At 42.2% G+C, this 13,734-nt stretch overlaps 1 protein-coding gene across 3 annotated transcripts; it reads left to right on the forward strand.

Moving 5' to 3' along the window:
* On the forward strand, positions 1-13,420 carry MRPL23 (mitochondrial ribosomal protein L23). Of its 3 annotated transcripts, XM_072118111.1 has the most exons (6): positions 42-195; positions 5,047-6,763; positions 8,914-9,036; positions 10,749-10,831; positions 12,421-12,494; positions 12,982-13,420. In XM_072118111.1, the coding sequence occupies exons 3-6, from the start codon at positions 8,972-8,974 to the stop codon at positions 13,144-13,146; spliced, it is 387 nt and encodes a 128-aa protein (XP_071974212.1). In that variant the 5' UTR covers positions 42-195; positions 5,047-6,763; positions 8,914-8,971; the 3' UTR covers positions 13,147-13,420. The 3 variants fall into 3 exon arrangements, 2 of the variants coding, with proteins under 2 accessions (XP_071974211.1, XP_071974212.1); XM_072118110.1 differs by lacking the exon at positions 5,047-6,763 and having other exon boundaries at positions 35-195; XR_011849017.1 differs by lacking the exons at positions 10,749-10,831; positions 12,421-12,494; positions 12,982-13,420 and having other exon boundaries at positions 1-195.
* The last annotated feature ends 314 nt before the right edge of the window (positions 13,421-13,734 follow it).

Below are 13,734 nucleotides of genomic sequence, written 5' to 3' on the forward strand. Positions count from 1 at the left end.
CTGTGGTGTACGTAATAGAATATGTTCCCACACGCGCACCGTAGCCATAGTTTGCCGTATGTCCAGTGTACATACAGACTGCTTAGACCTCCGCGCCTGCAGGTGGCGCTCCGCATCCGCATCAGGAAGTGTCCCCCAGCGGTGTGTTAACTGCTAGAAAGCAGGACACGGCGGAGAAATGGCCAGCAAAGTGATGTAAGTACCGGGGAGCGGGCACAGCGAGCGGGGCAGTGTGAACAGGGATGTAAATATGTGCAGGCTCCTTCTCTGCTGAACGTCCGACGTGTCCTCTGCCGGAGCGGATCAAACTTAATCTCCTTCCTGCCGGGGTGACCTTAGAACAAAGAGAGAGCGCTGCTCCGGCCGACTGCTCCACATGACAGAGCAGAGGGGACTACAAGTCCCAGCATGCCTCGCGGGACCAGAGAACCCTGCAGAACTACAAGTCCCAGCATGCTCTGCCATTGTGTCATCGGTTCTATGAATGATGACCCGCCTTGTACACAGCGATGGAGACTCTGCTGCAGTGATCGCTTGGATCTTGTTCACATGTTGCAGTTTTGTAGCAGAAATTGCTATTGTTGTCTCCAGAATAGTTATTGTATGGAGATCACAAGTCCTCACTATAACAGGCAGTCACTTTAATGGGGCCTTGCTGATAGGGGCCCCTCATACCACTGACATCCCCCGGGAGGACACAGGACATTATAGAAGTCCTGTCTGGGGGTCACAGGACCCTGTTACAATGTTGTGTGTGCATAAGGGTCACACATTGTAGATTGCAAGTGCTATGTGTGTATGATGTGAGCCCCCCGGGGTGCTGGGCAGGGGATTGGGGGGGTGCTGGCCCTACCTGCCATAGAATTGCGTTATTACCAGTGACCAGCTTGGAAGGTCACAGGCCATAGTGCATGCAAAGGTGTGCGGTGTTCCTGAAACGCACCCACGACTTGGCATGGAGGTGGCACAAATAATTGCAAAGCCTTGCGGATCACTCGTAATTGCAATCATTTCAGGCTTGTATGACAAAACTGATGTACAAGTCCCCCAAAAAGTCCCCATATGAGGTAAAAAATGTGTTAAGATGTAGGCAAGCAGAGGTTGAGTTAACACCTGTACAAGCGTTTTATAGACCCTTTCAGAAAAGCTCCATGCGGATAAATCTGCACAGGACTTTTTTCTCCTCTCCCTATCTCAGGGTCGTGAGCTGCAGCCAATTTTTTTTTTTTTTTGCTCTCAGGCTGATACAAGGTCATGTGACTGGAGCTCTCTTTAGGCTCTTGCCTGTGTAAATGGGCCGTATTTTGGCCGTATTCCACGGGCTGCACATAGTAATACAGTTCTAGTGCGGCTGCTTGGTCGGCAGATGGGATATCCTCGACTCATATTTCTATATGGTGCAGGGACTCCTATCTACTGCGCTATGTGCAGCCTGCGAGATCGGCCACCGTATACACCATGCGCATAATGCGCCAAAGGAAACCTACCACTTTAAGAGGGAACTACCGAGCACCAGCTCAAGGTGAGCTGGCGCCGGAGCTTATTTTTGTTAGTGTTTTAAACCGCAGTATCGCGGTTTAAAACTCTTTTTAAACTTTATGGCCGAAGCTTCGGCGCAGGGAGGTACGCACTCGGCGCTTACCATGCGCGCGACCACATAGGAAGTGAAGGAGAGCCGCGCTCTTGACACAAGAGCTTACAGTCTATGAGGATGAGGGGGTGACACAAGAGCTTGCAGTCTATGAGGATGAGGGGGTGACACAAGAGCTTGCAGTCTATGAGGATGAGGGGGTGACACAAGAGCTTGCAGTCTATGAGGATGAGGGGGTGACACAAGAGCTTGCAGTCTATGAGGATGAGGGGGTGACACAAGAGCTTGCAGTCTATGAGAATGAGGAGGTGACACAAGAGCTTACAATCTATGAGGATGAGGGGATAACACGAGCTTACAGGCTATGAGGATGAGGGGGTGACACAAGAGCTTACAGTCTGTGAGGATGAGGGGGTGACACAAGAGCTTACAGTCTATGAGGATGAGGGGGTGACACAAGAGCTTACAGTCTATGAGGATAAGGGGGTGACACAAGAGCTTACAGTCTATGAGGATAAGGGGGTGACACAAGACCTTACAGTCTATGAGGATGAGGAGGTGACACAAGACCTTACAGTCGATGAGGAGGTGACACAAGAGCTTACAGTCTATGAGGATGAGGGGTTGACACGAGCTTACAGTCTGAGGATGAGGGGATGACACAAGAGCTTACAGTCTATGAGGATGAGGGGGTGACACAAGGAATTGCCATCTATTAACATTTTCCACACCTATGAGTTATTTGCAATAGTGAAAATGTCATACTAAAAAATGATAAGAGGAGCATTATTGCCCTTTCTGGAGAAGAATTAGTGTAACCTCCTAAAGGCGACAATAGATGGTGAAAATTTTCACAGGATAGTCTCAGGATGTTAGGATTTATCACTCCCTTTTATCAGCACCAGCCCTTGTGATCAGCCTTTAGTATTTGAAGATGTGTAGCCTAAGTTTGCACCAAGATTAATAAAGCTGCCTCAACCAGTGTGTGAATACAGCCCTACAATAGACATGAGCTGCCTGTGATTATCCAGCTTTCATCAAACTACAAATCCCAGAGCCATCTGCCGCTGGTAGAACAGAGCGGAGCTGTCAGGTTGTGTATAGCACAGTAATTGTATATTGTATAATATTACATCTCCGGAAATAGATATTTAGCTTTTGAGCCTTTTATATGCAGTAATAAACACCCAGAATCCCCAGTGCTTATAAAACAGGGTGCAATCTCCTTAAAGGTGAGGATGTGCTCTCCAACATAAATAACTAACTAATCCACAAAGGAGAACTGAACTCCACAACCATCCTGGAAACTTCAAGATTTCATGTGATCCAGTTTCCAACAGTAGGGCCCCAAAATCCCCACCCCCAATCAGATTTTTATCTCCTATTTTGGTTTGAGATTTTCTGTGTCCACATGTAATGGAAAAAATTATTATGGATCCTAGGATCAGCTGCACAATTGTCCTGGATTTTGCAGTCGATTTGTGGTAAAAATACAGCCACAAAAATCGTTTTGTTTTTTCTCGCGCTTGGTCTTACGTATTTCAGGATAATGTTCATAATATTTCATTTCTAATCAATTTACCTCAGGCATAATTGTGTAGTTCTTAGTTCAAGCATTTTAGTAAAAATGCAATGTAATGGCAGATCTAAAGTAATATTAAAAAGCATCACCTTTCTTATGGTATGCACAGCCTTACCAGCGCCTTCATGTCTGCATTGGTCCTGCATAAAAAAGAGCTGACCCTCCCCATCATTAATTCATCAACTGACCGAATATTTTTTTTTTTTTTGTCTCTTCAATTTGTTTTGGTGACTTACCGACATGAACCGGACAGATGAAAGTTGAAATAGCTTCTAGCTGACTCCCATGGAAATATTTAGTGTCTTCATTATGATCTTTATACACAGTAAACATTAGCAAAAATTATGTGAACTGTACAATTATGAAATATTTACAATCATTTTATTTTGAAACAATAGTTACTGTACATTTCTACAGACTCATAGACCCAATTCACATGACCGTCGCCGGAACATATATCCGGATGCAAAGTTGCGGTCAATATATATGTGCCCATAGGCGGTTATGGTGATCTGGTGGTGTACCGCCCGGGTGGAGCATGCTCTGTTTTCCTGTGTATGTGGCTGTGCGGTGCTTCTTTCTATGGGGAGGGGTGAGCAGCGCACCGCCATATGCTCGCCCAGATATGGCCGGGCAAACATACGTTGGTGTGAATGCAGCCTAACTCTGCCAACCGGTAACGGCTGTCTCCAATGTCAGGACAAACGTGGAAGTGGAGGTGCGGAGGCTGGTGATGATACCCTGAAATCATGACAGCTCTCATAATTAAGTTATTTTATTAATCATATTTGTTATCCAAATAAATAGTTTGGGCTGCTCAAGACAAAAGTCTTCTTCCTTCTTGCTGGATAACATATGTGCATTTTTGTACAATTTATTTTATATGTATGGCCAGCTGTAATCATGAGCAGATGTCATTGAAGATCAATTTCCCATGTAAAACACTTATGACCCTTCTACAGAGCAAGGAATAAATGTCTGATCACTGGGACTTCCAATGATAATGAGACGGGCTCCGTTTATTTGTACAAGATCGGCGGAGTACAGCACTTAGCGATCTGTATGTCCTATACAAGTGGTCACCTACATGTATCGTTATAGCGTAAATGAATGGTGTAGATGTGGAGTTCTTTTTCCATTGCCTTTATTCCTTATTTAAGTAGTTAATACACCATCGATGGCTAATGACTTCACTCTTTACAGTCTCTGGATGGTCTTATCATCCCAGACAGTGGAATCATCAAAAGAAATAGCCTTTAGCTATGGAAAGTGTTAATCATTAGTCTTATCTGTCTCAAGTGGCTGGACCTCAGAAGTCTTTCAGATGCTGCTCGCTACAGGAGAAAGAAGCAGAGAAAAGGAACAGTGAAGCTGCTTTATTTAATGAAGTACATTACAAAGTTTACTATTATGAGCTGCTCTATTCATTTCTGAAATTTAAAAAATAATAGATTCAAAAGTTTTTAGCCACTTTTTATTCCTTCCACATGCAGGATTTGGGAAGCCTTCTTTCTCATGATCATTATGATAAGTCCCAGAGAGTAGGTGTTATTATTGTGAAAACCCTTTAAAGTTTGACTTTACTATTATTGGTTAGTGAATGGAGTCCAATCATGTGTTATGATTGGATACCATTAAGGTATAAAATTGGCCCTACCTCCTGAATAAATGTGGATCAGCAGATAGGGAGCCTGGGGAGCCAGACCACTGTTGTAGGCCAAAATATTTGCCTGTTGTATAGGAATGTACGATGTAGTAGAAAGCTGATAATCCTATAAGATAAGGAGGGATTCTACTCTGCTTAGCAAAGCTCAAGACTATTGTAATTGTATTGTATTGATGCTCGTCTTATGTGTTGATCCATCCTCTGCAGGTGTGGGTAAATTCTATTATTTGGACATGCAACAATAATTTACAGTAAAATTCCTTCAATCTGGAACCCAGTACTCCGGAAATCCCGATAGTCTTCCATCTGCTCAAAATGGTTGCAAATCGGACTTTAATCCAGTGGCGACAAATAGTTAAGAGTCTTAAGCGAGCGGAGGAAGAAGACTGAAAAACAGTAAAGAAAGTGGAAAGTTTAAAAAAAAAAAGCTCAATAAAGACCCAGAAGAACTGGAAAAATTGCACATCCAAAGTCCAAAATGGAGTCCAACTCCAATCAAGGTCCATCTGTGAAAAGGAAACATGTCACGCTAACGATTCCACAAAAATTAGAAATAATCCGGAGACTTGAAAGTGGTGAAAGCCGCACCTCCATAATGGAGGAATTTAACATCGGGTCGTCAACCATCTATGACATTAAGAAACGAAAAGACCAATTATGTTCTTTTGTAGCATCCAGCGAAACCATGCGAGGCCTTATGAAGCGACAAACATTGAAGCAACCCAAATTAGCTCATTTGGATAAGGTGGTGTACCAGTGGTTTTCTGAAATGCGATCTCAAGGAATAAACGTGACTGGGCCCATGATCATCGAGAAAGCCAAAGCTTTCTATGCCGAAATGGAAATAACAGAAAAATGTATATTCTCTGATGGGTGGTTAAGAAATTTCAAAGAACGCCATGGGTTAAGGAAGATATCTAGCACTGGTGAGTTGTGTTCCGAAGATCCAGAGACTGTAGAAGGGTACAGTGAATTTTTTAGCACACTTCTTAAAGAACAAAAATTGCTCCCCACCCAGTTTTATAATGGTGAAGAGTTTGTAGAAGAGTGGATGGTAGTTGATAAGGACACTCCTGTCGTTCAATATAGTGAAGATGAGTTTCCAAACGCTAAAATCCTTGAAGTGTCAGGCCTGAGTGACGAAGAGGATGTTCTAGAAGAGCCTAAAAAGAAATATACCTGGAACCAAGCCTCAGAATTTATTACAAAGTTTATTGAATTTGCCGAAACAAGTAGCCATTACACTCCAGATGAACTCGTGAACCTTCGGATCATCCTTAACAATTTTTACCAGAAAAAAGCCTCCGTCATGAAACAGTTGCATCACAAGAGCAGATGTAAAAAGCGCCCCAAGAGAGCTTTAAAACGAATATCTCGTCCAACTACCTCCGTCATTGTGAAGACTACTGAGCCCCACTCTCCTGAACGTTCCATCTCACCCGTGTCTATAGAATATCAAGTGGTGGAGCTTGATGAATCGGATGATGGCGTACAAGATATCAAATTAGAAGACACCTCTGATTAGCTGTGCAGCCCAAATATTTTAAAGGGTCATTACTTGTTTACAGTAACTTTTCAAGTTATTTGGCCCAGGAACCCCACTAACCAAATCTCACATACCCCTGTAACCTGGACTGTGGATTATGTGAAGCTTAGTTGTGGGGTTCCTGGGCCACGTTGTCCTCAAAACTGAATGTTCAGTTTTGGGTGGCATTCCTATTTAAGAATGTTAATTTTTATTTAATTTTTTTTACTATAGTTTTAGGCTTACTGACCGTTTTTTTTCTTTGAAAAGTTACTGTAATTCAACTTTTGTATGAGATAATAATAAAGTGATAGTAGAATATTTTGTTTCGTTTACTTTTGGACTGCACACTAATCTCCTTTGTGCTACATGTCTTCCTGAGGATATCGACCCATTAAGGTATTCTTTCAACTTGTTTTCTTAACTCTTAATATTCAGTCCAGAATACAGAATATTTGGTAATCCGGCACCCATCTGGTCCTGAGGGTTCCAGATTGAAGGAATTTTACTATGTTGTAAATGAATGTTTGGTTTAGGTTAAATTTCAACAGCACTTAATAAACTTATTAATATTGTGTATAACCTTATAGGGAATTTGTCATCACAATTTACCTACCAAAAATAACTATGGCCAAGTCTACACATTCCACCCATGCCATTGTTTTTCCAACTTCTCCTTTTGTGCAAAAACTTCATTTTTGAAATATGCAAATAAGGCAGTGTTGCTTCAAGAGGTGTAAACAGTGTCACTACATGGATGCTCCACAGAGAACCTTCTCTAATCCTTACTCCTTCAGCTGTCTCATTCCTGGATCCGGAAATATCTCCCCAAGGCGAAAAATGCAATGCATCTGGCGTGCACTTGGGTGTAGCAAAGGTATCACTGTTCCTTGTGCTCAAATGTTGTATTCCTAACCTTCTGCACATGGTGGTGGTTCCAGGTGTGAAGTAGCTGAGAGTTGATGGGGGGTGATAATATTGCTGTGGAATCCTGAGGTGCTCTTCTGAAGCCTACAAAGCACTTCAGGCTCATTTGCATATTTCTAAGTTTGCACGGAAGGAGCAGATGGCATGTGTGGGCATAGCCTTTATTTTGCATAGGTAAATCATGTTGATGGAGTCTCATTTAAACTAATCAAACACAGTAATTCAACAAATGCTACTTTAAAGGTGATTTACCATCTTCTATAGTTATCCCGTATCCCCAGATAGTTGATAGCAATTTGGTTAGTAGGGACCTGACTACTTGGAAACCGACTGATCGGGAGAATGGGGATCACATCCTCATTAATTGATGGAGTAGCAGGTCAAGCATGCATGACCCCCCCCCCCTTCCTGTGTAATACTATGGGAGCATTGGAAATTGCAGTACCGTATTTTTCGCACCTGATTATAAGGATGAGTGCACAGTTCTGTTGTCTGTAAGTACGGCAGCTGTTGTCTGTAAGTACGGTTCATATATAAGACCCACTGGACTATAAGGTACATAACGAAAAATATGGTACATAACACCTGACTATTTCTGGCACTCAGAGTGACAGTGAATGGATGTGCCAGAGATACTAGAGTGCAGTACTCACCAATTTCCAACAGGTTTGGCAGGACACATCGGATCGACCTTCCACAGCATCAATTAGTGAGGACGTGATCCTCATTCTCGTGATCAGTGGGTTTCCAAAGCCATTTTGCAGTTCCAATACTTATTTTTAAATAAAATGGGAGGAAGGAGCATCAAATGGTTAAAAGGTAAAATTATACTCTCCGTTTATAGATGCCCTGTTGTTTAGTGGGTCTCTGACACTTCTTTCACCCGTCCTGACGCTTTCCAAAATCAGTGGCAATGCCTATTATTAATTGGAGTGGGTCACTGCCAAGGCATTTTATTGGCTGTATGGTCCTTCCCAGCTATTTTATGCTGTATTGGGATGGGTGTAGGAAGTATAGTGCAGCCTCCATGCACTGTCAGGATTGTACTCTCCTAGATGACCCCTGTAAATATATTACAAAGTCCCCATAAAAACGAATGGACTTTCTTTTGAGAGAGTGATAGGGGCTCTTCAAGACACTCTCCACTCTGGTAGTTCTAAGTGAGGGATTCTTTAATTCAATTAGGTTTTTGAAAGCAAACTTTTGACATGTTCTTGCAAAGTATGTTACTTTTTTTTAGCTCTGAATATGGTGCAAGAGTAGAGCAATTTTCTGTAATATTCAATTGTGTCCTTCATTGTGGACTTGCAGCTACGGGTTACTTTACATGGGTCCTGCTTCATAGATCAAACCCATTCCATGGGACAAGACTTCAACCTCCATATTGCATCATATATCAATGTGGTGTTAGGAGTCCTGTTCCATGGAGTGGGATGAATTTGTGAAGCAGGATCCGTGGTCCACAGTCCAAAGTCTGCAAATGTGAATTAAATTTGTGCAGGGTTGTGAGGTCGGTAAGACTACAACACCTTTAGTTTTTTTATGAATGCCTTGCTTATTTAAACACATTAAAACTAAACCTTGGGTTATTGCTGCCACTTATCACATTTCTTCTGTTTCAGATATCCGCTTTACCAACTGGGAAACCCACAGCTACGTGTTTTCCGGACCAACTTCTTTATGACTCTGGTGAGACCTGGCAAACCACAGCCCCCCGACACAGTACAATTCCGTATATCTATGGAGTAAGTATCTACTACTTGTAATATCATTGTCTATGATATGGACTGACATGGATGATCATCCTTCTTTTGAACTGGGCTCTCGGCATCAGTTTGTTTGGTCTCTGAAGGTCCTGGCCATCAGATCCCCCCCCAAATCCCCCAGTTATATACTATACAGTGTAGAGGTGATAACATATTACTTTTTCCAGTATTTTCTATGTGTAACAATTTGGCTGCATGTAATACAACATTTTATGTGTTGTGGTTCCTGCACCAGGAATGAGTAACCAACTTACTGGCAATGTCATTCGGAAGAACCTTTAGCTATTATTTAGTTATACAAATAAGGGGTGTTTCAGACAACCATGGTAGGTCTGTGAATCCTGGACTGTGCATTGTCCTGTTTCATGGACCAACCACAGTGCAGAGGATGGGACTCCAAGCATCATAGTGATCTATAATAAAAGGAATCCCTGGCATAATTTATATCTTAACAATACATTATGTCTTCATCATTGTTGTCTGAAACAGCCCTAAAGGGAATATCTGGAAGGGTAGGAGAACAGTTTATAAGAATTAGAGTATGTCGTTCGGTAATTTAAATAGTAACCATCATTTGAGATCATTCTTAATATTGTGTGTGGGCGGTGTTCTGATCATTTTTTCTAATATAAATTCTGCTTAGTTTATAAATAAACAAAGGTTTGTTTGTTTTTTTAGCAACATTTGTACTTCTTTGTTTTAAGGCCGATTCCTCTACCAGCTGAGGATGGGACAGTCTCTCTCTGGACAGTGTTAAAAAGAACCTGTCATCAGCAATTGGCCTAATAAACCACTACCAGAATACTGATGAAGCAGCGGAACACCTTCTAGTTTTTGTTTCTTCCATGGCCCAGTGTGGTGGCATCATCTAGACAATCAAATTTGAAGTGAGATGTAAAGTGGTTGTATAAAGTGAAAGAGGAGGAGAGATTAACACTAAAGTCAAGGTAGGGAGCTCTGAACGCCTCCTTTTCTGTGATTAATATTTTGCATCGGACTTCAGGAGATCTGGTTAGTGATGTCTCTGGATGCTGGACTATCAATAACAGTGAAGGGGGGTTTTTGAGGAAGAGTGAGCTTGACTTCAGTGTTAAAATCTCCGCCTGCTGGACTTTATACAACCAGTTTACATCTCACTTTAAAGTTCATTTTCGGGATGTTGCCACCACACTGGGTCATGAAAGAGACATGATCTGAAAGGTGTTCAGCTGTATGACAACATACTGGTAGAGGTTTATTAGGTCACTTTCTGCTGACAGGTTCCCTTTATCTATTTCTGCTCTCTCCCTGACTGAGCAGTATTTTCAAACATCAAGCTAAAAAGTGGAAGGGTAAATCCTCACTGCCCAGAGCTGTGTAGACAAATACAGGGAGATCATATATGTCAGGTCCATGAATATACACGGGTTCGAATATGGATCTTTTTTTTTTTTTTAATATACAAAGGCTGGTGTATGGTGCCAAATGGGTTATCGTAGGGAAAAATTCTTTTGAAACACCAATATGGCAGTCAAAATAATTCCCTTAATTCCTATTACGTGATATTTTAACTCTCCACCCCCCCCCCCTTTGAAAATGTACTTAATATTAGCTACCACAACCTCCTTTGTACTGTTATGAGCAGCAATGTACACATCACCTTTTATATATTCGAATGAAGTTTATTGTACGTGTATTTCTCTGTAATGCAGAATGACAAAGCTCGATGTGCAGAACTATCTGCAGCGAATATACAACGTTCCTGTCGCTGCTGTGCGTACTCGCATCCAGTTTGGTAAGTAAAGTTCCTGTCATAGCCTTGTTGCCTTTTACTCGGATTGTGATATATCTGGCAGGCTGCAGTCAGCTGGCACCATTGTTCTGCAGCAAACAGCTGCGCACGGCCGCAGACACAGGGAAAGATAGAGCATGCACATCCCCACAGACGGCCATATAAATTAGAATCCATGGGAGGTTAAGTATTAGTACGGATTCTAAATGTATTTCATACTTTCTGCAACGCATTCCTAGTAGGTTTTGCAGGGCAGGTATGTTCTGCCGTCAGTATTGTTGTAAAAAATCTGCTGTGGACATCCCGTATCCCACTTATTTTCCATGGAGGAAATGGTCAGAAGATGACATACCCATGGATTGTTCATACAAAGCAGCTCCTGGGTGCGGCGCACTACTAGCTTATAGCTTAGCTTGCACGTTCATGTACAAGGCGATGGCGTTTGTACCTGACGTGGAGGGTTCCTAATACAATCCATCGGTGTGAATAAATATGTCCATTCCTGAAATTTCGGGTGAAAAGCTCATTGATGTCAACGAACACTTATCTTGTGGCGAGGTGGAATGTATAAATCGTGCAAATTTACTTGACGCTTGAAGAGTTTACACAGGTCACGAATGAGTAAGTAAATGTGTAGAACTTCTCTATGCTCTTCTCCATCTCCTGTAAACAGGACAGGGATTGGATTGTTTACACAGCCCTAAAGAATTATCATTGTCGACCGCGTGCCTCCTCACGTTAAGGAGATGCCAACTATATAGAATTTATTATCTGTGGGTGTACAGACTCTTTGATCAAGCACACCTCACATTTTGGACTCTTAAAAGGAACCCATCACATCATAACCTCACAATAAACCCCAAACCGTACCTTACAGGTCACTTTTACTGTGGGTTCATGGTGCAAAAAAGACTCTTATTGCTCATTTTCTTCTGAGATCCAGTCAAGCTTCCCCCTCATCACTGCTCTGGATGGTCACAGCCCCCAGCTCCACGTCACTACACCTTGGATTCGTGCACCTGCGCGGTGCTCCCAAAACTGCTTCCATATTGTGTGCGGCACCAGCCGGTGCCGCACACTATACTCAGGAGGCAATGGAGCTTGACTGGATCCAAGAGCTTCTCCTGCCTCCTTAACTGGATCTCTGGAAAAAGTGATGGGTCTTTTTTATGTTGAAAGCACCAATGCAGAGGAGCCACACTGGCACCATTACATCGCAATTACAGTCACTTATAAGATACTCTTTGGGGTTTATTGTGGTGTTTTATGGTGACAGAATCCCTTTAAAGGGAACTTAACACCAGATTTTAACCCATCTAACCACCAGGCGTTTGACGTGGCACTAAATTTGTCTCGTCTAGGCCAAAATATGACTGCAATTTTTTACTTGACCTTGGAGGAGATTTTTTTTTTTTATAGTTAATCTGGTTGAAATTTCACATAAAAGAGGGAATATTATAAAGACCATTTTATCCCCTAACCTGAGGGGGTAGTTTTGATGAGGTAAAATCTAGTGATGTAGTCCCTTCAAGAATAAGACTGCAAAAAGTTATTAGATTTCCGCTTAAAAATATATATCATCATTTCTTTAGGTAGCTTCCATAAAAGAAACCATCTGAACCAAAAAGTGAAGGTCCCTGACTACAAGGTCGCCTACGTACAGTTGGTGAGTGTTCCCTCTCGCTCTATTTTTCTCGCCCTACAATGTGGATGGCCATGCGCATTGTCCCCTTGTTACCGTCATTCCATTAGGCCTGGATCTATACAATGAGGCTGTTGTCTTGTTTTTTTTTCGTTTGTGGTGCCAGGCCTTCTAAAGCTGCTTGTCTGATCCCAGAAGTCAACAACACATGTTTGGTGACTCAAATGTTCTGAGCTTTGAAATTGAGGGATGTATTGTAATGCAGTGTGTGTTTACTGCAGACATCATTCCTGGATTGAGTTACAAGTGTCTCTGATTCAGAGCTTTAATATTTCCTGTGATATCGATAGTGCCTTAACCATCTCAGTCTGTTTTTTCGCTTTGTTGTCTGCACCCCATCCATGCAGAGAGACCTCTAGAGCAGACTCTTCCTCCAGCCTTCCCCCATCATCTCCTTCTACATTTTCCTCCATGAAGTGGTTCTGACAACCGATCTTCCTTCTTTGCACAGGGCCAAGGTCAGACCTTCCAGTTCCCAGATCTCTTTCCGGAGAAGGAGACCTCTGCAGAATCCGGCTCCTTTGATGAAGTGCAAGACGAATTTATGGAGAATGAAAAGCAGCGCCAGCGGAATGACCCGCGTAGGGGAGGGCTTAACGACTGGTTTGGACTTTGATGCTTCTGTTTCCAGATCCCGTTTACCTGACCCAGTCCAAAAATTCTATTCAATTTGCTTCATCGCCAGGTTATCATGTACTTTTCAGTTTCCCCATCATGGACATTATAGACTGTGTGTCTGAGGGCTACAGAGGGCGCTATCACTTGTTTATTATTATTACAATTATTATTCATTTTTGTAAGCAGAGTTTATAAGTATTGCATTGTTATTTAGGACTAAATCTTAATTTAGGACTGAACTGTCTCTAAATAAACCAAATCTATTACTTTTTTTTTTTGCACCGTGGCAAGTGTTTTATCTTTATACTGGGTTATTATTTCTTCTATCTATTTCTCCTATAAAAGGGGAGGGGTAGGGGGTCAGCAAACTGAAAATGCCGAGTTCTCTGGGCTACTTTATTTCTGTATTTCCAGTTGAAATAAGTTAGTTTTACGCTGTATCTCACTGCGCTAGGATATTTCCATAAATCCCATGGACCCATAAATCAGAGACCCATGCTGTTTCCTCTACTCTGTTACAGAACCAGTATAGTCCAGTGTTCTGCGCCATTTCCACAACCAGAGTTTGGACCCCGATCTATTGGAC

The sequence above is a fragment of the Engystomops pustulosus genome, chromosome 7 (assembly GCF_040894005.1).
Source record: "Engystomops pustulosus chromosome 7, aEngPut4.maternal, whole genome shotgun sequence".
NCBI lineage: Eukaryota > Metazoa > Chordata > Amphibia > Anura > Leptodactylidae > Engystomops > Engystomops pustulosus.

Excerpts from the sequence above, each read along its gene's own strand:
- MRPL23 (XM_072118110.1), top strand. Across the intron at positions 9,037-10,748 it reads CAATTCCGTATATCTATGGA|AATGACAAAGCTCGATGTGC; the intron begins GTAAGTATCTAC and ends TCTGTAATGCAG. Across the intron at positions 12,495-12,981 it reads AGGTCGCCTACGTACAGTTG|GGCCAAGGTCAGACCTTCCA; the intron begins GTGAGTGTTCCC and ends TTCTTTGCACAG.